This window comes from Cicer arietinum, chromosome 2, assembly GCF_000331145.2.
Source record: "Cicer arietinum cultivar CDC Frontier isolate Library 1 chromosome 2, Cicar.CDCFrontier_v2.0, whole genome shotgun sequence".
Taxonomy (NCBI): domain Eukaryota; kingdom Viridiplantae; phylum Streptophyta; class Magnoliopsida; order Fabales; family Fabaceae; genus Cicer; species Cicer arietinum.
Window position 1 is genome coordinate 50,477,648 of NC_021161.2, and position 25,599 is coordinate 50,503,246.

The 25,599-nt window shown below is 32.0% G+C and overlaps 5 protein-coding genes across 10 annotated transcripts; 3 read left to right on the forward strand and 2 right to left on the reverse strand.

Moving 5' to 3' along the window:
* Positions 1-174: 174 nt before the first annotated feature.
* Positions 175-3,407, forward strand: LOC101514323 (uncharacterized). Of its 2 annotated transcripts, none has more exons than XM_073365038.1 (3): positions 175-601; positions 2,084-2,321; positions 2,744-2,888. In XM_073365038.1, the coding sequence occupies exons 1-3, from the start codon at positions 296-298 to the stop codon at positions 2,761-2,763; spliced, it is 564 nt and encodes a 187-aa protein (XP_073221139.1). In that variant the 5' UTR covers positions 175-295; the 3' UTR covers positions 2,764-2,888. The 2 variants fall into 2 exon arrangements, with proteins under 2 accessions (XP_073221139.1, XP_004491351.1); XM_004491294.4 differs by lacking the exon at positions 2,744-2,888 and adding an exon at positions 3,006-3,407 and having other exon boundaries at positions 184-601.
* An 876-nt stretch (positions 3,408-4,283) lies between these two features.
* On the forward strand, positions 4,284-8,800 carry LOC101514643 (ubiquinone biosynthesis O-methyltransferase, mitochondrial). The gene is made up of 9 exons (XM_004491295.4): positions 4,284-4,698; positions 4,973-5,062; positions 5,801-5,879; positions 6,083-6,160; positions 6,387-6,435; positions 7,076-7,125; positions 7,558-7,707; positions 7,973-8,053; positions 8,133-8,800. Exons 1-9 carry the CDS (start codon positions 4,487-4,489, stop codon positions 8,244-8,246), a joined length of 903 nt encoding a protein of 300 aa, XP_004491352.1. The 5' UTR covers positions 4,284-4,486; the 3' UTR covers positions 8,247-8,800.
* A 385-nt stretch (positions 8,801-9,185) lies between these two features.
* LOC101514973 (uncharacterized protein P8A3.02c) lies at positions 9,186-10,267 on the reverse strand. The gene has a single exon (XM_012713196.3). It carries the CDS (start codon positions 10,145-10,147, stop codon positions 9,323-9,325), a length of 825 nt encoding a protein of 274 aa, XP_012568650.1. The 5' UTR covers positions 10,148-10,267; the 3' UTR covers positions 9,186-9,322.
* A 464-nt stretch (positions 10,268-10,731) lies between these two features.
* On the forward strand, positions 10,732-14,055 carry LOC101498014 (citrate synthase, glyoxysomal). The gene is given in 11 exon segments (XM_073365493.1): positions 10,732-10,739; positions 10,824-11,104; positions 11,361-11,480; positions 12,061-12,146; positions 12,538-12,563; positions 12,565-12,703; positions 12,914-12,979; positions 13,082-13,191; positions 13,336-13,455; positions 13,535-13,610; positions 13,762-14,055. Coding segments are annotated over 11 exon segments (1,053 nt in total). The 3' UTR covers positions 13,783-14,055.
* A 771-nt stretch (positions 14,056-14,826) lies between these two features.
* On the reverse strand, positions 14,827-24,316 carry LOC101515297 (probable LRR receptor-like serine/threonine-protein kinase At1g07650). 5 transcript variants are annotated; one of them, XM_073365150.1, is made up of 24 exons: positions 24,038-24,316; positions 22,524-22,695; positions 21,342-21,413; positions 21,095-21,163; positions 20,914-20,985; positions 20,739-20,810; positions 20,546-20,617; positions 20,335-20,406; positions 20,176-20,247; positions 19,818-19,892; positions 19,661-19,732; positions 19,501-19,572; positions 19,334-19,399; positions 19,063-19,128; positions 18,937-18,975; positions 18,771-18,826; positions 18,159-18,544; positions 17,861-18,056; positions 17,346-17,492; positions 17,010-17,128; positions 16,314-16,524; positions 15,757-15,997; positions 15,465-15,615; positions 14,827-15,318 (listed from the first exon to the last, which is right to left on the reverse strand). In XM_073365150.1, exons 1-24 carry the CDS (start codon positions 24,096-24,098, stop codon positions 14,929-14,931), a joined length of 3,021 nt encoding a protein of 1,006 aa, XP_073221251.1. In that variant the 5' UTR covers positions 24,099-24,316; the 3' UTR covers positions 14,827-14,928. The 5 variants fall into 5 exon arrangements, with proteins under 5 accessions (XP_073221251.1, XP_027187823.1, XP_027187824.1 ...); XM_027332022.2 differs by having other exon boundaries at positions 23,908-24,040; XM_027332023.2 differs by having other exon boundaries at positions 22,532-22,695; positions 23,908-24,039.
* Positions 24,317-25,599: the final 1,283 nt, after the last annotated feature.

Here is a 25,599-nt window from a genome sequence, read left to right on the forward strand (position 1 = left end):
TGGTTTAATCAGAACCATACACGCAGATGGTGAAAGCGTAAGATGAGTTGCCGACGTGCTTACTTGTCGCTGTTCCTAATCAGCGATTCAGCCATTCCACATGAATCATAAAAGACAGGACTCGCTACCAATTAAATATTCCATGGTTACAAATCAAATCGTGGGACCCACTTTGATGCAATCAGCAGCAAATATATGATAATTTCTCACTCTAATCTAATTCTAATTCTTCGTTAATAACACACTTTCTTGGTTCCCTCACTATTCCGTTGCTGACTCATCACTGTAACTGAAAATGGCGGAGAAAGAAAATTTCAACGGCAACGGCGTCTACGTGGAACAACAACAACAAGAAGAAGTGGATAAGTTGAAGCACAGAAAAGGTACGTCAGTAAAACAGACCTTGCCTGAGGTCCTTAACAGTCTCGCTTCCGCCATACTCTTTCCGGAACCGGGAGATGACAATAACTTACTTCGCCGGATCAAAAATTCCGTCGCCGACAACGCTTCACTTCTTCCAGAAGCTTCTAGAAATTCTGCACGTGATATTCTTCTATGGACTCGTCGCGGTAGCCACCTACGCGCTATCCTCGTTATCTCCGTAAGGAAATTAAAATTCAATTTCATGATGTTGATTGAATCGAGTTTTTTCAATGTTTAAAGAAACTTCAACGATTTATAGATCGCGATTCCTTTTAGTTACTTCATGCATTTCTTTCGAATTAATTTTGTTTTTCTCATCGCTAATCTTGCAGATGAATTTGTGTAGTTGATTGTCAACTTGGATTGTTTTACTCTTTTTTTACCAATATTTATAAGGCAAATTCTAATTGTAGACGCTTAATTATAAACTGTTCAAAACTCCGATGACGACACAAGTTGTCTCATGGAAATAGAAGTTCACGCTTATCTTCATTCTCAAGCTTGAGAAATTGATTTGATTGATGTCGATTTGATTAAAACAAGGGGAGGTGGATATGTGTTTCTCAAAACTGAATTCGTCGCACCGACATAAATCATATCACTATCTCAACGTTAAGGACAAGGAGGGCCGCGACTTTCTACCTCCGAGGAGTGATGTCAATCATAGTTAAATTTTCGATTGATTTTTAAGCATCGATATGCAGTGGATAGTATGTTGTGTGTGGTTCCACTGGAGCAAGTGCCATGATTATAAATATATCATTGTTTTTCACTATGTTCTGTTTTCATCTTTGGAATATAGACATCAGAGTAAACAAGGCATACAGTATTTATATAAGAATAATGCCAACAACATATTATGTAACACGTTTTCTAACACACTCTTTTCTACCTGATAAAATTCATGTGGGTACCATATAAATTTCAACCAATAGGATGGAGTATGTTGGATTGTTTCTAGTAGAGTGTGTTGACACTCCTCCTTGTATAATGATGATTGAGTAAAGTATATCAACTAAGACGAAATTATATAACAAATCAAACAATAGACTGTATAAGTAAGGATGCATTTGAATTGGATTGTGTTTTTGTGTGGACCTAAAAAGTGGTGCGTAGAAGAAGTTTGATAACATCATTCATGAATCATGCGTAGAGACAGCACAACCGCTTTTGGATTTATTCACATGTAGGGTAAAACCATTAGATTTCCAAGGATGCAAATTTTTTTTATGGTTGTCACTTTTGATGTTTGTTCTAGTCTTATTGTGATCATAATTTTTTCTTGAAAATTTGTTGCCTTTTGAAATTAGTCTATCTTTGAACTATATTTGTTTCTAACCCCTAAATTTAACAGAAAGTAGTGTATTTTTGTATCATGGGTAAAATTCAGATAGGGATGATAATAATTATAATGTTTCATCTTTTATACCTTTCTTTACTTTCCACAAAACAAAAATAAAGTCTTCTGATATGAAATGCATGCTGAATAGATTTTTTAGGCAACAAACTCTAACCTTGTCTGTATGATATGCATGCTGAATAGATTTTTTAGGCAACAAACTCTAACCTTGTCTGTATGATATGCAGACCAAAGAAAAGTGAGTGATAAATTTATCTTTTGTTTGGAATGTGTATGACTGGGTTTTCCTTTTTGCTGCAGGTTGGGGCGGTTACTTTTGTTTCTCTTACAGGATTGCTTGTATTTACGCTTTTCTTTCTGGCCGCAACCATAAATGCCATTGTCATATCGCTGCTGATGTCATTGGCTGCAGCTGGAGGGTTCTTGGCTCTTTTCTTTGCTTGTGCTACCGCTATATACATTGGAGCACTATCAATAGCCATATTTGCAATTTCAGTTACTACATTTTGGACAATTGTGGCTATTCTGATAACCTCAGGTAACATATTGCTTGGCTTCCTCACCCTTTTATCTTTTATTGTCTAGATTTTGGGCATGAGGTTTGATGTTGTTTTGAAAACATTTATTTGTTGTGTGAAATCAATAGTTTACATACAACTATAGACAAAAGATTTAAAGACATATAAACTGCATTGTTTTGTGGCAATAAGGCTGACATTATGTCAGAGTAATAACTTCAGTAGTAGTTTGTTGTCCTTTCCAAAGTAGAGGAGTACATGTGAAGTTTATGCTTTTCTTCCTGTTTGCATGTACAAATTGAGGTGAATGTTTACAATTTTGCGGATAATTGCACTGGTTTTTGGCACATTTTCTAAAAATAAGACCATCTATTGAACCCCCAATGGACATGGACACTGTAATGTTGTATGTCTCGAACTCAAATGTTGATGTACCGACCAGGTCCAAAACAGTTGCCATAAACTAGCATTGTCTGACGAGGTTCCTTCCTTAAAATTTTCAACAAACCACCTTAGACTATTTACGTGAAGATGACAGCCACAAGGGAGGTTCTTTGGCATCTATAACTTAACTTCAACTTACATTTCCTTGATGAATTTCAATAATGTTTGTCTTTATCTTCATTTTCTTTTTGTTCTGTGGACTGTGACTGTGGGATAACAATGTGTAATGTTCTTTGGACATGGAAATCAATGTGAACCAGGGTGGATTGGATTCTTCTATACTGTGTGGCTGATAACTAGAGCGAGTTTCGGGTTTGCTAAACACTCATTGAGCGCAACTGGCTCGGCAATCACAACTTACTCTACTTCTCGGGCATCCCGCCATGTAATTCGCAGAGATTCAAATTAGGAGAGAAGCAGTTAAGCACAAATAGAAGCTTATGTACAAATCTTTAGTTACATTCATATGTTTGAAATTATACAAGCTTATATTAATTAATAACTAGTAAGATGCCTTGTATCTAGATCTTTCACAGTTTGGTATCAGTGTCTATCTTTTTTGTTTTGTACTTAAGTGTACTGGCACATATTTGCATCAATAATCCAGGGTATTGTGTGTTGTTTTGAAGTTTGATGTTAATATAAGGGACTTTTCTTCTTTAGCCTAATGCTATATATCAGAAAGCATAATACCAGTATCAAATTAATCCGAGTAAATGATGTAATAATTCTCAAACGAGTATAATTGTTGGGTTTGAATAAGTTGACCCTCTAAAAATACATATTTTTTGTTACATGGAAAAAAAAAAAGGAAAGAGCAAGATAGCAATGTCCTCAAAAGGAACACATTCATAACATCAGCTAATGAAATTGAAGACAAACTAGAAGACGGTTCATGGACAACAATTAAGGAATCCAAGCAATTAACTTCTATTTTTGCAAAATCACATGGAGAGGAATCGCCTTCACGAGTAATTGATGGAGAGCAAAGGATCAATCTTTTCACATATAATCTCTAACAACCTCCAATATTGTTGCATAATGATAGAAACATTATTCTTCGGTGTAACTAGTTGAACCACATGAAAAAATATGAGAAACAAATAATCTTTTTATAATTGGCTTCTCAACACAATTTAATCCCAATCAAAAGTGCTTAAATTTCTGAACACATAAAAATATATATGTATTCATACTTAACTATTTATGTTAAAATAAAATGATATTTTGAGAGTATTAGTTTTATACTGTCATGTAAGTATCTATTATAATCCTTTTTTAAACATAATAGCTATTAAATAGATCTTACGTGCATATTTTTTCCTCTAGAATTATTACCCACACAAATATGAATTCAATTTTTTTCCCAAGCTATTTGTAAATGGTTAACACTGAATTCAAGTTCAAATTTTGGTTCAATCTTTTTGACAAGATTAAATTTTAGTTGAATCTATTCTATCAAAAACCGGATTAAAAAAAAACGTCCTCACTAATGAAGCCTAAATAAAAATTCTGAAATTTTCCGAAGAAGAGTTGCAAGGTGCAAGCCATGCTTTTTAATCCACAAGCCTGAAACCATTTATACTGCAGCACCGCTGTGAAAGAGAAGAAGCAAGACACCGTTGCCGCTGTGCGCGCCGTAAACTGAGCCGCCACCGCCGTTTCGCAGCCATCTTCTTACCTAATTCCCTGGCTCAATCGGATTCTCCGAAGGCTCAAGGAAAGAGAAGAATCAGTAACCATGAAACTCTTCAATCATCTCCGAAACCTAAACGGCACCACAACCCACCGCATTCTCCGTAATCGATTTCACCCTCTTTTCAACAACACCAAATTCTTCTCCGATGCTCCATTTCCTCAACAACCAACAACCTCACACGTTAAACCACCTTCGCCTCCTTCTTCCTTGAACCGCAACGAACTCGCCAAGTTCGCTGCCATTGCTGAATCATGGTGAGCTTTCAATTCACCTCTCTCTCATTCTGATTGTGACATACAAATCAAATCCTGAAATAAAAAACAAAAGCACATGTTTTGAATGAAAAAACTGAATTGCGAACTTGGTGATGATTTTTGCAATCAGAAATTATGAAATTTACTAGTATATTTTCTATTAATAATGCACAGGAACAATTTAAGAATTGAAAGCTTAATGGATATAGGTGGTTGTTATTATAGTCAGAAAATATGAACGATAATTTATTTTTGATGTATGTATGTATAATAGGTGGGATTCTGAAGGGCCTTTTAAACCATTGCATGTGATGAATCCTACAAGACTTGCTTTCATCCGCTCTGCACTGTGTCGACATTTCAAGTAAGTAAGCCACCTCTTTTATGTTTCTTATTTCCGATTCATATATCATCCCTTGTTTGTTACTTTCATTTTGAATCTAATAGAATTTGGTATATAGTGTGTACTGTGTTTTAATTCCATTCTTTTACTTGTGGAATTTGGAAAATTTTAAGATATAATTTGACTGTGTTGGGTTAGATGTCAAACCACTGTGCTAACTTTGTTACCTTTAAGCACCAAACTTGCTATATGCTGTTTGAGATAGCATTGTCATTTATGGAGCAGTTATAACTTATTGAATCTGTAGTATCGATATTTGCAATACATATACAAGGCTAGAAATTTGGTTTAATGCCTACAATAAGTGAGTGATATAAGTAAACTTCTAGAATCCAATGTAATCTTATAAGATGAGTCTTGTCAAATGAGACAATGAGACAATTGCATGAAGTATATTTTTATTATGTGAACCGAATGAGACAACGAGAAGAAAAACAAAAGGAAAAAATTATTACTGATATTAAGAGGTGTTATCAAATAGTGGCTATGGCAGATATTATGCCAACCGCTATGTCCAATTTGTGAAGGATGGTGGTGCAATGGCGTTTTATGGGGGAAATGACGGCTTAAATTAGCTGACCTAGCCTTCCACAATGGTCCGCCATTTGCAATTGATAACAATGTAACAAGGTCCTTTATATATTAATATTGTCCCTTTGGGGTATTATTTGGACAATTATTAAATGTCCCTTGTCTCAGGAAGGACCCTTACAGTGCTAAACCCCTTGAAGGACTTAAAATTGTTGATGTGGGTTGTGGAGGTGGAATTCTTTCAGAGGTATACATTTTCTCCTTTTTCTTGTTTGAAAAGACGTTTTCCTCTTTATCTCGTAGCATGTGATTAACACTTTCTATCGTGATCCTCATAGAAGTCTGTAGCATTGTGATGTGTTCATAGCTGACTATATTTGTTAGTTAGACATGTGGAAACCTAAATCTTTAATGTGATATTTTTACTAATACTTGTCTTATGTTCTTCAGCCATTAGCTCGGATGGGAGCTACTGTGACGGGTGTTGATGCTGTGGAAAAGAATATCAAAATTGCTCGACTTCATGCTGTATGCTTAGTGAATAAGTTGACTATTGATTTTTTGCAATGGTTGTTTCCAATTTGAAATTTGTCAGTATAGACCTCCCAAATTGATTAAATTGTTGTTCATTGGAAGAAACAGATGTTTAATACTTGAATTTTTACTATTATTAAAAATTAGTATTAAGTAAACTTAGTACAGTATATCTTCAGCTTCGCTATTATCTTGACCACTTACTCTTTCCTGTCTACAGGATTTGGATCCAACAACTTCAACTATTGAGTTTTGTTGCACAACAGCTGGTACATATGCAAATCTCAACTGTGTGGGACAAATATTCTTGTATACTTTTGTTTCGCATCCATGGTGTGCATGCTTTAAATTTGTTTCCATTTGGAAGCTATCCCATTTGTGACTATTACTGCATTGTCTTACTAAATGCTCTTACAATTTGGCGCATGATTTAGTAATAAGCACAAAGCCGACTGGTGTAATTTCCTTTTGCTTGATTTTCGAAGTAGTCTTTCCACGGGTTGCAGACCTTCTTTGCTGGTTAGTTTAGAGTTTGAGATAGTTCTGAAATTACACTGGTTTGGCATGAAAATGTTCCATTAGTACAAATTATTTATCACTCGGTAGTTGGTATTAGCTTTTGCAGTTCTGGTTCTTAACTTCTTGTTGCAACTTGCAACTAGAATCCAATTTATGATATATATCTTAGGTTAGAATCTATCTTTGGTTATATATCTTATATATTTCTTTCGGGGCAGTTGCACAGCATGTTTAAAAAAAATTGTATGCTGGTTATGGCTTTGGCTATCATTTGTAGAAATACCTTACATTCATCTGGTTAATTTAGAGTTGTCCAAGTGTTTTAGGGTATTATGCATAGTATTTTTCAGTTCACACAATTTTTAATAGCTTTTCAAAATGACTGATCAGAGAAGCTAGTTGAAGAAGGAAGAAAATTTGATGCAGTCATGGCCTTGGAGGTACTCTTTCTGCCCTCTCCCTCTGGTCATGTTCTCACACGGCCCTGCACACATGGGATATATATATATATATATATATATAGGTATTAATGTAGTGTAAAATCTTAGGGAGTAGTTCTCATTACTCGAGAAAGAAATATCAAAGTTCACAAGCATCAGATTTGAAGTGCATCTTGTATTGGTACTGCTCAAATATATAATGCACACAAGCACCTAAATATAATTTGCATGTTCATAGATGTGGATAATAACAGCCACGTCTCCGAGATGCATGTTTGAGTTGACCTCCTTGTATAGAATAACTCTAATAGAGGCTGTTTCTAAATGTGGCTTAGATCTTGTAATGATTGATCGACATCAATATATCAAAATAAATTACTTTGAATTGTGTTTGGGAATTCTATCCACATCATTTGCCTTGAATTTTTCCAGGTTATCGAGCACGTTGCAAATCCTTCAGAGTTCTGCAAATCTCTTGCAGCATTAACAATTCCAGATGGAGCTACTGTCATATCGACAATTAATCGTTCAATGAGAGCCTATGCAACTGCCATTGTTGCCGCAGAATACATCCTTCGATGGGTATTTTATTTTTTTTCATGTTCATTCCTCTGTTTTATATTCTACGTTATCCCTGAAATTTCCCACTTCTCATTATTCTATACTATCTATCTTGCCACACACTATATATTAAAAAACATTATGGTTGTAATTAACACAACCATTAGACATTGATAAAATATCGATAGAATGAGTACATGAGGAAGTATTAATTACAATTGTTATGATGCAAATTTAGAATAAAGAAAGTAGCCATCAATGTGACATTATATTTAAAACATGGCAGCTTCCAATGGGAACACATGAGTGGTCCAGTTTTCTTACTCCAGAGGAGCTAGTTCTGATCCTGCAGCGTGCCGGTATCAATGTAAGCAAAACACACAATTCATAAATTATACACTTCTCATTTTCTATTTTATTCTGATCATGTTTTTGGTTATGCACAGGTGGAGGAGATGGCAGGCTTTGCATATAACCCGATGACTGGAAGGTGGTCTTTATCAGACGATATAAGCGTCAATTTCATTGCTATGGGCACCAAAACAAACAACACTGAATAGAGTATAGGATAGATAAAAAAATTACTTAATACTTGCTCTTAATTTATTTATTTATTTGTAAGAATGATATTAAATTAGTCCTGAATGCTGAATAAATATTGAAGTTTAAAAAGACACCAGAAAAATATTGGGTTGGTTATGAACTCTCAAACTGTTTCTTGGTTATAAATATTGCTGGTTTCTCTGGATACAAAGGGAACTCAACATCCTCAAAGCTGAATTGCTAGCTATTCTGCAAAGTTTTTATCAAGCCAGGATGTTCACCCATGTTGTGTGTTACCCCGATTCTCTGCTGTGTCAATCTAATGAAGTGGTAACTTCTGAGTTTCACAAGTATGCTACACCATTATTCCAGACATCTGGGATATGCTGCAATTGTATTAAAGTGCCAAACTGATTCACACCGTCAGAGAAGGCAACTCCTATGCAGATTTCAAGGCCAAGTTTTGTGCTACCAATGATGACTTTGTGATGTAGTTATGACAATCCACCTCAAATACTAAGCATTATAATTTTTTGCTTATTGTTCAAGGATCACATTTGTGAGAACCTAATCTTTTGTTCTTCTTGTCTTTTTCCTTTCGTTACTAAACTCTATAAGCAAAAAATACAATACCTATTTGATTGAAAGAAATAAAAAGTACCTATTTTGTCAAAAAAATATGCCTCCTCAAAACTACTCCATCCATCTCATTGTTAGTTTCTTTTAAAAAATAATTAAGTGATGTTGATTTCAGAGTTATTAGATGAACAATTCTATTAATTATACTCTATTTTTTTCAGTTACATCCAAAAACTGAGTTACATGTAGTTAGAAATAAAATGAGTTTAACTAGTAAAATTGTGAGATGAATTCAGATACAATAATAAATAAATAAATAAAAATAATCTTAAATGTTTTATTGGTAACATAAAGATAAATAATATGAAACAAATAAATATAAAAACTGAGGCAATTAAATTAACACAAGAGAATAGAGAGTATCTTTTTCCAAATTGAATAAGGGTGAGAAAAGTTGCACCTAAAAGAAAATAAGATTTCTATCCAAACCAAAAAAAAAAAAAATAGGGTTGATTTAGCTTGAGGGAGAAGGTGAGAGTTTCCTGAGAGTAATAGAAGTGCGTTTGGATTGATTCAACAATTCTCCATTCCACATTTGAAAACCAGGTTTCCGATTAATCTCATGTTTCCAAACATACCTAGCATCTCCAAACATGAGAATCAACGAACCAGGTGTAAGCAAAACGGGAACACGTTGAGTCTCAGTAGTAAAATGCATCACACAAGACGATTCCAACGATACAATAGCAATGGCGTCTTCGAATCGCAAGAGATCGATATGAGGACATATGCCTTCACCTGGTTGATAAACATTCGTTATCATTTGATCAAAAATTGGTTCCCTCTGCATTAGATTTGGAGGAAGTTGATATTTTGAAAAAGAAGAACAATGGCGAATTGAAAATGAGAGACTAATCGCCCAATAAGGTAGGTTTTTAAAACCGAAACGCATTGCTTGGTTGATTGAAGGTTCTGTGAACCATTTCTCTGATTCAATTGATGAGAGTAAACGAGATTGCTGACTAATTGATAGAAAGTTTCTTAACATCCATAATCCTTTCACTTCTGAGATACATTCCCATTCACAATTGTAAGTTTTGTCCAAATTGTAGAAATTATCATAATCTGAATCGGAATCGGATCTATCGCCGCTGCCGTCGTCTTCGTCGGAGGAGGGACCGAACACTTGTTCCAATTTGTAAGCAATATCACAATCTGAATCAGAATCAAACATTTCGTCGTCGTTATCGTCTTCGTCGTCGGAGGAGTGACCGAATACTTGTTCCAAAACTGCCTTCTGATTCAGTTCCTCTTCTTCTTCTTCTTCTTCGTCCCTCATCTTTCAATCACGATTCGTTTCCACCAAATCTCTCTCTCCAATCTGATAATTGCGGCAAAGATTTGGGGGAACAAATAGTTTATACGCTAGGCATTGGTAATTGGGCCTTTTGGTTGCTATTCATGGGCTACCTTATTAATGAGAGAGTACACTCTTTTTTTATTTACTCAATTTTTAGATTATTATTATATTCTTTAACATATACTTTTTATTCTCGATTTTTATAGGGTCGCAATTTTTAAATCTAAAAGAACAAGTCACTTTACTGATTGAAAACTCATATGTTGTTATTGGTAATCTCATTTTTTAGGATTTTGCATTTTTTTTTTTCATTTTAAGTGTTATTTTATAAACAATATTTTAATGATATAAAATAAAATAATAAAATTTAATCTATGTTGTGACTTGCCAATTAATTATTCTATATGAAAAAAAAATCAAATATAATAATTTCTAAAATTTTAAAAATTGAGAGATTTAAAAATTGCGAGATTAAATTGATAAATTAATAAAAAATACATTTAAACATTTTTTTTTAAATTGATTAAACCACATTTAAAAAGTGAATACATGCACCAGCATGCATGTCGACGTTATAAATTATTGTAGTTTCCTTTTTGTATTAATCTTGTTAATTTTGCTTGCCAACATTTATCTCTATCTCTTTGGTTTCAAGTTTTTCTCCATTCATCAAATTCCAAATTCTTCTGCAAAATGTCGACCGATTCAAAACAATCACTCAAACTGCTTGCCAGTGGCCGTTTATCCACCTTCACAGCCCACCTTCTTCCTTCCTCCGGCTACAAAGAACCCAACGATCACCTCCTCCCTCACCGCCGGCGAAGACCAACGGCACCTTAACCGTCGTCGATGAGAGAACCGGCAAGAGGTACCAAATTGAGGTTTCGAGAGAAGGCACTGTCAAAGCCACTGACCTCAAGAAGGTAGTTAAGTTAAGTTTCTTTATGATTGATCACCAATTAAAGTTTCGTTTTTTGTAACTAATTTCTAATTCGGCTCGTTTCTGCTTTTTTTTTTTTTTTAATTGTTTGGAATTCTTCCGTTTCTCTCTGTTTGAATGTTTTCTTTGTTCATCATGGTATGTATGTTTAAAACAGTGAAACTATTGGTGGGGACTTTTTACTTATTATATACTTTGGTTATATTTATTATATACTTTTTGCTTATTATGATCCTGGCTATTTAAACACAGCTCCTGTGCGATCAACCATTAGTTATATTGATGGTGATGAGGGGATTCTTAGATATAGAGGGTACCCAATTGGGGAATTGGCTGAGAAAAGCACTTTTATGGAAGTTTCCTATCTCATAAGTGAGTATTGAATTTTTTTATTGCAAGTGTGTGAATTGCGTTTTTTTTTGTCTATAGATGAAATAGTAAATATACCACAAAAAACTTACACACAAGTCTTGGTTCTAATCGGGACATGATGTTCAATCTAATAATATCAGCATTTGTCAGTTGAACTAGATCTTAAGGACATTGCGTTTTGTTTACTAGTAGATAAGATATTTACATTGATTATTCACTTAAATAGAGATTTTATTGATTTTGCAGATACATCTTGGGAATAGTTCTGCATCATATTTTGGATACATGCTTCAATTTTTGCATAGCATAGATTTATCTATCTAGCTTATAGGAACTTTTCAATTAAACTAATTTTCTCGTTCTTCACTTATTGAATTCCTTACAAGCTTATATGTTTTTATGTACAAATTAATTTAGAGAGGTTATGGAAAAAGGAGAGACATAGCTAATTTCAATTTATACAAGAAGTTGTTTAAAAAATTCATAGTAGTTGTTGTAAGATTCTTTTAATAATTTTTTTGTCAGTAAGTGCTTGTGGAACAACTTATTTCTACCGTCTCTAACTTCATCTTTTTTTAAGTGTATGGAAGTTTGCCTTCTGAAAGTCAGTTAGCTGAATGGAGTTTTGTTATATCTCAGCATTCAGCTGTTCCAGAAGGAGTTTTGGTGAGCTTTTTTTGCTATATCTATCTATTAACTCTCCCAGCGGTTTTGTGGTTGCAAAATCATATATGCTAAGTGATAGCATTTTTGCTTTAGAGCCTGTTTGAATTAAGTATTAACTTATTTGAGTTTATCTACTGACACAAACGTTTATGAGACTGCTTGAAAGTGCTTATGGAAATGGCTTATGACATGTCTATAAGCTGTTTTCAGCTTATTTTCATAAGCTCTTCAGGATAGCGTATGAAAACAATTTATAACGTTTACAAGTTCTTTTGTATTGAGCATGTAAAGGAGTGAGATCACAAATATTGTTCATTTATTTCCTTTAACGAAGGGGTTACTAATCTAACTGGGTCATGACTCATGATATCATCTTCTATTTGTTTTGTAGGATATCATACAATTATTGCCTCATGATGCATCCTATGGGCGTGCTTGTGAATACAATAAGTGCTCTTTCTGTTTTTCATCCCGACGCAAACCCTGCTCTCAAAATAAAAAAAGCTTCCATCAACTTACTCAGCTTTGAACTGTTTCTGCATCATGCTAATATATTGGTAATTGCATATAACAGAACTTTGTGTATCTTAAATTTGTTGATTCACGCCTTCGGCTTCTCATATTTTCTGATCACTCTGTATAATGTTCATGGAGAAGTACTGTTTTTCTTATAGAAGATTGAACATGTTCTGTTCATTATCGTTGTTTTATTTAGTTGGTTCAGCTTTGATTTTCTTTCATCAAACATTTCTTATAATTTAATGCAGGAGGGTCTTGATATCTACAATTCAAAGGAAGTGAGAGACAAACAAATAGCACGGATTATCGGAAAAGTGTGATTATTAAGTTCTTTTACTCCTTTAATCCTTCTATCTCTTTTATATGCAATTATTCTGTCCTACTGCTTTATTGTAACATCATCTTTTATACCGCAGATTACAACAATTGTTGCTGCAGTTTATCTTAGAATGGCAGGAAGGCCACCTGTGCTTCCATCCAAGCAACGTTTCTACACTGAAAACTTCCTATACATGCTTGATCCTTTGTATGTCTTATGGTACTTTTACGTCATATATAAAAAATGTATTTTTTTCCCTAGGGAACTATAAGTTGATCTTAGAATGGTGGCCACACTATCTTCTGGCTTCAGTTTTAGCACAAATAAAATCTCTAATGTGCATGCTTTCAGAGGCAACCGTTCGTATAAACCCAATCCTCGGCTAACTCGTGCACTCGACATTATCTTCATCCTGCACGCAGAACATGAAATGAATTGCTCTACATCTGCTGTCCGGCACCTTGCATCAAGGTATACATTTTACTTCAATACTACTATTCGACATAAAGCATTTGATCAAGTAATTCTTAACTATTTTATCTTATTACAGCAGTGTTGATGTATATACTGCTATTGCTGGAGCTGTTGGAGCTTTATATGGACCTCTTCATGGTGGAGCTAATCAGGTAACTATAAGCTGTTAATAATGAAGCTGTCATGATATTTTATGTATTATTTATTTTAATGTAGTGAAATCAGGGCTATTGGATTTCCACCTGAGTATTTCACTGTTTTATTTGCAATCCCTCGAATGGCTGGATATTTGGCACATTGGAGAGAGTCATTGTATGCTCCTGATACAAAGATTATGAGACCTCAACAGGTTATTTCCTTTCTTTAAATCATTTCTTTGGTTAAAAACATCATAATCATAGTAGGCTTTATTGAGTCAAATGAATGTACGTTTTGTGCACCAATTTTGCTTGTTGTAGCATAGCTGCATTGTACATTTCTTAACACTAGTACTTAGAAATATTTTCTTAATGCATCAAAACAATGAGGTAACCCTCTATTTTCTATTTCTGGTTTATATTGGAGAATGGTTGCGGCATCTCAAATGACCATATCAAATGATGCCAAAGCAAAGGACGGTATCAAGTGATGCAGACAAGCTTGGTCAAGTGACCATATCAAATGCCTCAAAGAGGCGACTTGCTGGATCTAGGATAAAGTCTATATGGATTCAAAGTGGATGCAAAAAGATTGGAAGATATATTATTATTCTTTAGAACGTACAAGAAGAAAATATTTATTTTTTTCATTGTTTTTTATTATCTAAAGTTAATTTTTCAATAATCAGGATGATGCAAGGGCGCATCCGTGCATGTTTCCGCATAAATAATGCAACTTTTGTTCGAAGCCCTTCAATAAACTAATGGACGAATGGTGGTGTTGGGATTTTTCATCAATAGTTCGACTTTTGAAGTATGTTATGTTTAAAATATTAAGGGAATAATTAATAGACAATCATAGTTTAAAGATCTCATGTGTAATAACATGTATGATTGATTAGCAAATGAATTTCTAGTGCATGTTTATGTCAAATCAGTAAATAGAATTTTCGATGTAGCAGTGACTATCTTCTTTTATCCCCCAATGGTTGGGTGCATGAGATATATAAAATGTGTTAACAACTATTTTTCAGCCTTTTTGATTTTTTTCAATGTTTCATTTGGACTATGAGTTCAATATCTAACAAGATTAGTCTATTCTTCTATTATTTTATTAAAAACATTATTATACAATTATTAAAAATATCATAACAATTTGTCAACATAAATTATAGTCCGTCCTAAATGAATGGTTTAATAATATATATAACTATACATAGTTATAGAGTCATTTACTTAAAAGATGAAATTCTTTATAATATTTTCTTTCTCTTTTTATTTTGTGTTAAATTCATTACATGTTTTGTGTTTAATACATAATAGGAAACTATCTTCATATCTCTGATCTATCTGAGTTAATTTTTACAAGACAATGGCTCTCGTCAGTTTGAACATACGAGCTAGAGGAATCAGTATATATAGTAGGTATTGACATGCTTTGTGTTCTGTTTGTATTCTCCCAGAAGTGATTTCTTATGCTCTTATTATATTTGGAACTTGAACTAACAGCTGAATATCCGGGATCAGAAAGAAGATCCTGAATGTCAGTCCAACCTTCAAGCATGCTTACAACTTGTGACATTGTTGGCCTAAGCGTAGGAGATGCATTAGTACACAAGAGTGCCACATTTAGCATTACCATGGCTTCCTCAGTTGAATATTCTGATCCCAAATCTGGATCAACTAGCGCCATAAGAGTTCCTCTTTCTTGTAAAACATATGCCTGTTATAAATTCCAATTTTAGATAGGGTTAGTTTTTTCTTTTTTTTATAAAAAAATAACTTATATCAATTTATGTGTACAAATTGATACTAGCATAAGCTATTATAGAAATGTGGAGCGGAAACATGATTTTTTTTTCTGATTACCCAATCAAGTAAGTAAAAAAATTCATCATCTGGTCTGTAATTTGTATTACTTTTTCCACTTATAGTTTCCAATGCAACCACGCCAAAGCTATAAACATCTGCTTTGTCAGTTAAGTAACCACGCATTGCATACTCAGGAGCCATATAACCACTGCAAAAAGACAATAATCATATGGATGGAAATTACTATAGATGAAATAAAATAGAAATATATTATGAAATGTAGACTTTATGTTTTCTTTTTCAAAACAAACAAGTAGTGATGCTTTACTCCAACATAGCAATAACTTACATTGTTCCTGCGATCCGAGTGCTGACATGTGTTTTGTCATCTTCAATAAGTTTGGCCAAACCAAAATCTGAAACTTTGGCATTAAATTCCTTGTCCAACAACACATTACTTGCCTTTATATCCCTATGTATGATTTTAATTCTAGACTCTTCATGGAGATAAGCCAAAGCTTTAGCTATACCAAGACAAATTTTCTTCCTGGTAAGCCAGTCCAGTTTTGTTTTATTGTCCGATCCTTTTCCTGCATGCGTGTGATTATGAGAAGCATAATCAATCATGTTTTGATGTTGCGGGATTTTAGAGAAAAAAGAGAAGAGAAAATAATAACAGTTTGAATATTATTGATAATAGTCTTATACTAACTTGATTACGAAAAACTCAATACTAATATCTATTTATAGAGAAACATAGACTCAATTCTAAAACAGGAACAAATCATAATAATAACGAGAGATATTCTAAGATATATCTATGATTATAAATTAATCATAGAAAATAACTTAAGATACTCTAATATAATATAAAAGATATTTTTTAATATTCTAACACAAGCTTACCAAAAAGAATGCGGGATAGACAATTATTTTCCATATACTCATAGATCAGTATTAGTTGGTTCCCTTCCACACAACATCCAAAAAGCTTAACAAGGTTTGGATGTTGAAGTCCAGATATCATTCCTATCTCTGTCACAAACTCGCGGTTTCCTTGCTTAGACTTTGATGAGAGCTGTTTCACTGCAATTTCTGTGCCATCTGAGAGTATGCCCTACAACATGACCAAGTTATGTTTTTTCTTGCATTACAACACATCTAAAATGTGGATATAGCATGATAGGACTAATAAATCTCCATCACATAGTAGTTTTTTTTCTCTTTCATTAACTCACCATGGAGTATAAGCTTATTTAGGTGTACAAAATTCATTTGAGATTTTTTTACTAAATTGTAAGCATTTGATTTAAGTTTATGAGGATGTAAATTTCTTAAGTCTTAACCCGTAACCTGCAAGTCTAAGATCGACCATGACTCTAATACCATCTTAAGTTTTGAGCTTAGGCTTAATTCAACCTTTAAAAATGGCCAATTTCCCATGTCTTATACGGACTTATTTCATCATATCTCTAATAATTGTGAAATTTCAACACACCCTCAATATCAAGTATTCCCTGTAGTTTAAATTATGTAACATATAAATTAACCATAAGGTGGAAGAGGTGACCAGATATATAAACTCGATGAGGATCAAAATACCTTGTAAACAGAACCAAAGCCACCTTCGCCAAGTTTATTTGTAGCATCAAAGTTTTTTGTAGCTGCTTTTATTTGTCTTAAAGTGAACAATCCTGTTTGCAGATCTATACCTCTAAGCTCTGGTTAAAAATGAAAATTTTGATTAACTGAGAAAGTTTAGAACTTTTTTCTACAATATCAACCAATATTACACACGCGCACACACATTATTTTCATCAATAAATAATTATTTAGTACTAATTGTTGGAAGAAACTTTTGCAAATACTGTTTGCAAAAAAGATAAACTGCTATTCTAAACAAAAGAACTACAAGAATTCATATGACATATTCCATACCTTTATACACTGAGTCCTTGCCTCCTAACAATCCATACCTCCTCATGAGACACAACACCATAAGGACAACAACTAGAACACTACTGACTATGCCAACTACCAATATCACATGATTTTTCTTGCGATGATCTGATGGAGGTTTAAAATCTGTGAAAGAGAAAAGTATCTATTTATAACTTCTGTAGAAATGAAGAACAAAAACTAACGAGTAAAGATAGACATAAAAGATAATATTACTCTTTTCCTACTAATTTTCATTTCTTTAATACATGTTAGTACACTAAGCAGAAGTTAACAAATAATGACTTTATCAAAGTCGATTTTATTTATTTTATCTACTTGTCAAGACTCAACTAGATTCTGAACCAATTTTATCAAAATAATTGTCTTATGTAGAACAATTCCTAAATCCATACTTCATCTGAAACAAAATATAAGCAAAAAAATAATATATTTTGTTGCGAATGGATTATATGGTTTCATAGTAAGAATCTAAGATGCAAGATGTGACTTACTAGAATGCACTGAAATAGCAGACACTAAAGGACCATAAACTCCTCTTGTTGGTATACCAGTAGTTCCTTTTCCAGCCCAGTAGAATTGAATTTTTAGTGTATTCTCTGTGACAGTAGCATTAAATGTCTTCACAATAGGCTTTCCAGTACCACCAGCTTCTCTTTGAATATCAAAGTCTCTTAGCATCAATTTTCCCTTAATTATAGAACACAACAACCCATTCCATCTACATCAATCCATGGTTCAGAACAGATCAAGTAATTTGCACCATATGCATATCAAAAAATTAATAGTTACCTGGATGTAGACATCAAATATTCGCCTCCCAAGACTATTTAGTGACCTATCATTGATGAAAATAATCTCTGCAAAATGAAGCTTAACAGTGTAATTTCCATTTATCAAGCAGAGGCCATAGTATGTGAGGGAAAGCGGAGAAACACGAGCTGTTGTGTACAATTTTGAATTGAGAACAGATGTATTAAGAAGTTTAGAAGTATTGGCCACAATATAGGGATCAGAATCAATATCATTGTCCATGAAGTTCCCTGTGCTGCTAAGAGCCCAATCTTGACCAGTGTAATATAACATTGAGGCGCCTTTTCGTTCTATGTCAGCTTCATAAATTTCACCATTAATATTTGCTTCATTACCACCACAATTAATGCGCAAGAAGGAATTACCTGTTGAAAATATAATGGCAAATATGATTTGATAAAAGAATACTTGATGCAAAATCTTACAAGGAAGGTAAAATTCACAAAGTAACTGCCATAATTTGTATTTTAATTTTGTTCTCATCCATTTATACTTCATTCAATTTCTGGTAACAAAATTTGAATCACTATTCATAGTTAGCAGCATATCAAATAGACGTAAATTTTGTAATTTGTATAGTCACACACTAACTTGGATTATCCGATGCGCACGGGAAGTTTCTTTTTAGGCATGAATGAATGTTACTTCTGCAACAAAGAGTGAAAATTAAGGTTGTATACGAAGGTTAATACCAAACAGAATATTCCTCAAAAAGCAAAAGGTTGGAACACATTATGTTCCAAATATGCTAGCTCACTTTTTAGATGCAGATAAAGAGTAGCTTTCGACAAGGTTTCTGGGAAAAATAGCAAAAACATGTTACAATGATAAATGATAACTAACATTAATGACAACTAGAAGTCCAAAATAGAATGAAACTTACACGCTCCCTCGTTGACATTCGGTTGGACTTGAGCTATCCCATGCAAAATTATTGTAAGAGACATCACTGTACACCAAAATATGGATCACATGTTGCTTTCAGTTATATTATAGTTATATTATATGTTAACTTTATGCAAACATCCAATTCTATTTATTTTTTTAACTTCTCTAATTGGATATATTTATATTTGTTTTATGGTAGAATTCATGACATCATTTTGAAATATTCTAAATTGGAATACAACTACTACTCAAGGAATTTGACATACACATTTTTGTTATTTCCAAGAACCCAGCTAGGTATAGTTCCTGATATGTTGTTTGCAGTAAGATACCTGCATTATTCAATATGAATTTTACTACATTAGATGGGATGTTCGAAAAACACGTTTCGTTCAATCCATCCACTAACATGAAGTTCAATCCATCCACTTACATGAAGTCCACTTTATCAAGCTGGTCAAAAGATTCAGGTATCTTTCCACTCAAGCTATTGAAACTCAAATCTCTACATCAATTAAAATAAATAAATCAACATGTTTAGCATAAGAAAAGAGTTCATTATTAAGTTGTTAAAGCTCTTTAATGTCACTTACAAGATTTTCAATTTTTCCATTCCTCCAATATATTCTGGTATCTCTCCTTTAATCAAGCATTTTCTTAGAACCCTGCGTTATGATGTCCAAGTTAAAATATAAGTCATTTTAAAAATACTTCAAGAAAAAGAAAAAGCAATTAAGTAATTTAACTCACAGTGTCTTCATGGATTTCATATTACTTAGTGGTGGAAAAGTAGAGCTTCTACTACCTTTCAAATCAGTTATCCTCCTAAGTACATCAAAACAATAAAAATTCATCTTCTATAATAAAAAAATTTAGGTTTAAATATGATTTTAGTCCCTAAAAATTCATCAAAACAATTTTTTTTGTCCCTATAAAGCAGTTGATTTTAGTCATGTGACCCAATTAAATCACGCCAAGTGGTCCAATAAATTGACGTTAGAAACTAGACATTTGTAGGGATTGAACCCAAACAAAAAAATGCTATAATTATAGGGACTAAATCATATTTAAACCAAAAATTGAATAAATCAAAGTATTAGAAGTATACAAATCACTTAATCTTGTCAAGACAGAAATGCTGGTAGGTATTGGCCCCTCAAGAGAGCAACCTTGAATGTGCCTATAACTCCAAAGAGAAAATTTGATATGAAAAGTAATACATGGAATATAACATATACATTACGAAATAATTAGTTAAGAAACTTACAATTTTTCAATCAATTCCCATTTACTAATGAAATCAGGTATCTTTCCAGATAAATTATTGTCACATATCCTCCTAAAATGTTTTTTCAAAAAGATTAGTTAGAATATAAAGAATTGTCAAAATTTATACAGAACCACCAATAAAGGAACATAATTAATAAACTAAGCTAGAAAATATTTAGTTTTATTTACTGCAAAAATCAAATACTTACAAATCATTCAACTTGGTCAACTTGGAAAGTGAAGATGGCAATGGTCCTGTGAATCCATTTGATGACATAATGCTAAACAAACATGATTTATTCATGTTAAACAAACACTACACAGTAACATGTCATACAAATATTATGCTATTTACAGAGATTGTGATTCTAATAAACAAACACAGAAGTTCAGAAGAATTACAGTTTTTCTAAATTGATCAATTTTCCAATCTCTGTTGGAATGAAGCCTGAAAATAGATTTCCTTCAATACTTCTGTAACATTCATACAAATATTATATTATTTAATTACTGAGCTCAATTAAGTAGTTGGTTAAATCCACCAAAAATATGAATATAAAGAAATGATTTAACATACATATTTTTTAGGGTTGTAATATTGGTGAGAACTTTGGGGAATGGACCTGATAAACTGTTTCCCATCAAAGATCTGCATATGCAATTGAAAAAAAAATTAGTTTCATTTTTCAGTTTGTTTACTTGAAAAGAAAAAAAATTTAGAGGCAATGACCAAATAATACATAGAAGAAACTTCTTACAACTCAACCAAGTTCATGGTAGACCATTGTTGAGGTACAGAACCGGTGATAATATTACGACTAAGATCCCTGGTTTGAAGTGCAAGAGAAAAGTTAATTGTGCTTCAAGTAAGTTTATTTTGTAACTGCAATTTATGCATATCTTCTTTTATACATGCACACGCTCGCATGTGCGCACATAGATTGCATGGGAATATTATGCAGAGCAAAGTATCATAGTTTCAAATGTGAGATATAGTAATCTTACAATAATCTGAGATGATGGAGCTTGGAAAACTCTGGTGAGAGACTACCAGATAGATTTTGAGCCTTCAAGGATCTATTTGAATTAATACATGAAATTAAAAAAGTAAAAAAAATAGATTTATATGATATATGATGATTGATATTATTAATGTAAGTTAATCTTCCAACCAATCAATAAATACAACACATTAAAAACTAGTCAAAAAAAACTTATGATTGAATCTCAAATATTATATTCCACAATATGTAGATTTGAGGATAATAAATTTTTCATAAACAAACCGGTTACAAATGTAATTAATTGAAAACTCTAGATACCATGAACATAATTTTAATATTGTTGACTTATTGTCTTATTCAATTATCAATTTAATATATTTTGTTAGTTTAATTTTAGTAGTGATTAATAAATTCTACCATTTCAAACAAAATCTAAGATATCTTGTGTTTACTAAACCACTAACCACTCTTAAAACATAAACTAATTAATGTTTATTATATTTGAAAAGTAACTAATAACTTTTAACATAACACAAATCTTCATTCCAAAAACAAAAAAAGACAGTAGCTTGATGGAAGAAAAATACCAAATGGTTTGAAGAAAAAAAAAGCACAGACAGCACATCCTTTTCAAAGTCAAAGCTTTGCAAATTGCAATTCTCATTGGTCGTATGGTTTGTCCTTTACACAAAATTCCAAACTTAATTTTTATTTCTTAATAATTGAGTGTCACACTTCATTCAAATTTAGACCAACAACGTTTTCCTTTTTTGATAAATCACATTTAGACCAATGTAGCAATTTGACAACCCTTTCATTCTATTACTAATGTTCATGAACTCCAACAAAGCATGAATTTACAACCGATCAAACACTTTCTTAAAAAGAAAAATGAAAATTGCACTTTCCACTTTGCAATTTTTTATGCTAAAAAAGAAATTATATATGTATTGCACGTGAAGATTTGATAGTGGTAACACCAAAGTTTCTACAGTAAAAAACATGTGACAAAAAAAACAAACACATGAAAATTAATTAACTAATCAAAACTTGATGAAAAACACATGATTGCATGTGGTTTTCTGCCACAATATTAGTTTTTAACAAGAAATGAGAATTGATTGGATCCATTTTTTTTTTTTTTGTGGAAACAGAGAAAATGGGAGAGAAAAGAGGCCAGTACATGCTTACAACATGACAAGAAGAATTGTGGTTGAATGAACAATCACAAATCACAAAACTCTCAAATCCTTTCTTATTAGAAGCATTCCAATTTCCTTTTCCACTGCAAGGGTCCACTCCAAAGTCCCAATCTTTTTTCCCAATTTTGTTTGCTATCTCCTTCAATGCCTTTACTGAAATCATAAAAATATGAAATTAAAAAAAAAATCACAACAAAAAAAATGTTGCAACTTGCAAGTATATGTAAGTGGAAGAAGTTCATAGAAGATGTGAAGAAACAACAAAGAATGCTAATTAAACTAATCTTATGAATTGATATATACAAACAATGACTCACATCACATGAGATATTCTAACAAAAAAAAATTAATTCAACCACAAAAGTTGCTTTTTCATTTTTATAATTTCAATAAGACTAAAACTCTAGGCTTAATTAACCATACACCATTCATAAAAAAAAAATACATACACCAAAAATAGAAAAGAAAAAACTTGAAATTTCAACAAATGAAGAAATGTCTTTTACCCTCTTGAATGTTGAGCTTAGGTGTGGAAGCTAAAGCCAAGTGTGACATAAAAATCAATGAACCAAACAGAAGTAGAAGAAAGAGTAAGTTGGATTCCATTAAAGTGTTTTCAGTTTTTGGAGTTTGAGAAATTAGAAGAAGAGGGAGTGAAAAGCTATTATTTATTAAATTTCATGTCATAGAGATAGGTTGCATAAAATGCATTAATGTTACTAGCTACTGTAATATGGTTGGGAGCATAGAGGAAAAAAATAATTAAAAAGTATAACAAACAAAATAGATTGCAAAAAATTGCAAGTTGCAAAGAAAGAAAACTGTGAATGTAATCCTAACGCGGGGAAAATGCGGTCCACAAATTAATTATCATTTTAGTGTTCAAACATCAATCATTTTGTATCTATTTTTAACAAAATAATTATGCAAAAAAAATAAAATTGATAGGAATCTTTAATACTTGTAAATAGTATATTAGTACTCTTGAATTATTGTAGATATAATGAACGAGAATCTTCATCTTTTTTATAATAAAAACAAAGTTGAATGGAATTTTATTTTTGTTTAAATGAGGGGTTTAGTTTTATGCCAAAAAAATTAATTTTAATTAAAAGCCACTTGAATTGATAATGATTTATGTTTGAATATGTATTTATAAAAATGAGTTGAACAATAAATTTGAATATAAAAATTTTATTTAGAGTTAAAAACTAAAAATGTTAACATTAGGTTGAAGTTAATTTTTTAGACAAAATCAATTTTAGTTAATAACATCTAAACAAAATAAAGGAGAGAGAATGGTGAATGTAATTCTAGCACATTAAAAATGTGTTGCACAAATTAATCATGACTGGTTTTCCATACCTTCAAATGCAATATTGTCCTCAACATTGAAATTACATCCATCAAAACTTGCCTCCATCAAATACAAAATTGAGCAATACATAGAAAATGAATATCATGTTATTAATAGTGACTGCTACATAGAAACTACCTTTTATTGAGTCTCGTTGCATCCTAAAAGAAATAACTATGAAAAAGGTTAAACATTTCATTTACTTCCAAACCCTATGGCATTCCATTCCACACAACAAAGTCATCTGATTTTGCAAACAATTTGAATACAAGCTCCATGTGTTAGAGAAACAAGCTCATATTTTATATTCATCATAATCAAACTAATTGAATCGAATATTATCCTTCGAGCTAAAAAACACCACAATAGACCGCAAAGCTTTAGAAAATACCACAATAGATCGTAAAACTCTCGCTTAAAAGATTTAACACTATAATATAGATTTGAATTTAGAAATAAACATATAAACATAAACACATGTATAGTAGTTTTTGTTTGACTTGTGAATTTTGTTTTGGAATAAAAATTAAGAAAAGGAGATGGGCTAGCGTGTGGGGACACACCAAACAAACTCCGGACATTCAAAGTGGCTGGATGTAATATGTGGGCCAATAAGACAATAATGGGCCCTTTCACTAAATTAGGTAGAATCATGTATCATTATCCAAACATTACAAATTTTAAGATCGATTAAGTGAATGTCCCACTCAAAAAATAAGAATGAAGGTGGATGGGTGGATCCTCTCCATCATGTTGAAGAGAGAGAAAGAGAGAAAAAGCAAGAAAGAGAAAAAAAAAGTTTGTGAGAGACAAAGAGTACCATAAATGAATGTGGATTAGAAGCATCTATAAGATTCAAATTCATTATTGTAAATTTTTACTTTTCTAAAAATTAATATTGAATGTCATAGATATTTTAAATATTGATCCACTCAAAATGGTTAATAGAATATTTGACTTTATTTTTAAATAAATTAAAATTAATTTTAAATATATAGCTAATTTTGATTATGTTTATTTATATGCATCGATAGAAAAAGACACACATTCAAATCAAAATTACAGATTGTAGATTATAAAATTTAACGGTGAATGTCTATTGAAACGTGAGAATTTTACTCTCATCGGAGTTTCAAAATGTTTTAATATGTTTAGATGTTATAAATATAATAATCTATTTTGTCTTCATAATCAATTTTAACTTAAAATAAAATTTTATAGTTATTAACTTAAGCATATTTTTTATACTCAAATTTACTATTTAACTTATTTTTAAATCAATATATTTAAAAGTACATAATTTTATATTTAACTTACAGTTATCTAAAATAATATTCACAAAATTAATTTATTCATATTCAATTTTTTGTTATCATCCAATCAAACATAGGTCATAAAAGTAAAGAGACTATATAGCTATGTGAAGTTGTATTCATAAGCAAGTACAAGCAAGGCTATAATAGAAAGAGAGAATGCATACACATATAATTGGAAAAGCAAAGCAAGCATGATAGTTGACTATCACCATGACCATATATGCTGCTATTATATGCCAGCTAGCTCAGAATGCAGCCTATCAATTTGGACTCTGCCAGCTACTACATGCTTCTTCTTTTGACTCTATCTTAGTAATTAACTCCATTTATTATTTAAAAAATATATATTATGTAATTATTATTTTTCTACTTTATATATATATA

Excerpts from the sequence above, each read along its gene's own strand:
- LOC101514323 (XM_004491294.4), top strand. The coding sequence starts at position 296 with ATGGCGGAGAAAGAAAATTTCAACGGCAACGGCGTCTACGTGGAACAA. Across the intron at positions 602-2,083 it reads GCGCTATCCTCGTTATCTCC|GTTGGGGCGGTTACTTTTGT; the intron begins GTAAGGAAATTA and ends TTTTTGCTGCAG. Across the intron at positions 2,322-3,005 it reads GGCTATTCTGATAACCTCAG|GGTGGATTGGATTCTTCTAT; the intron begins GTAACATATTGC and ends AATGTGAACCAG.
- LOC101514643 (XM_004491295.4), top strand. The coding sequence starts at position 4,487 with ATGAAACTCTTCAATCATCTCCGAAACCTAAACGGCACCACAACCCAC. Across the intron at positions 5,063-5,800 it reads GCACTGTGTCGACATTTCAA|GAAGGACCCTTACAGTGCTA; the intron begins GTAAGTAAGCCA and ends CCCTTGTCTCAG. Across the intron at positions 7,708-7,972 it reads CAGAATACATCCTTCGATGG|CTTCCAATGGGAACACATGA; the intron begins GTATTTTATTTT and ends AAAACATGGCAG.
- LOC101514973 (XM_012713196.3), bottom strand. The coding sequence starts at position 10,147 with ATGAGGGACGAAGAAGAAGAAGAAGAAGAGGAACTGAATCAGAAGGCA.
- LOC101515297 (XM_004491297.4), bottom strand. The coding sequence starts at position 23,148 with ATGGAATCCAACTTACTCTTTCTTCTACTTCTGTTTGGTTCATTGATT. Across the intron at positions 19,400-19,500 it reads CTTGATAAAGTGGACTTCAT|GTATCTTACTGCAAACAACA; the intron begins GTAAGTGGATGG and ends TGAATAATGCAG. Across the intron at positions 15,319-15,464 it reads TTTTTTACTTACTTGATTGG|GCATATGTTTTACAAGAAAG; the intron begins GTAATCAGAAAA and ends AATTTATAACAG.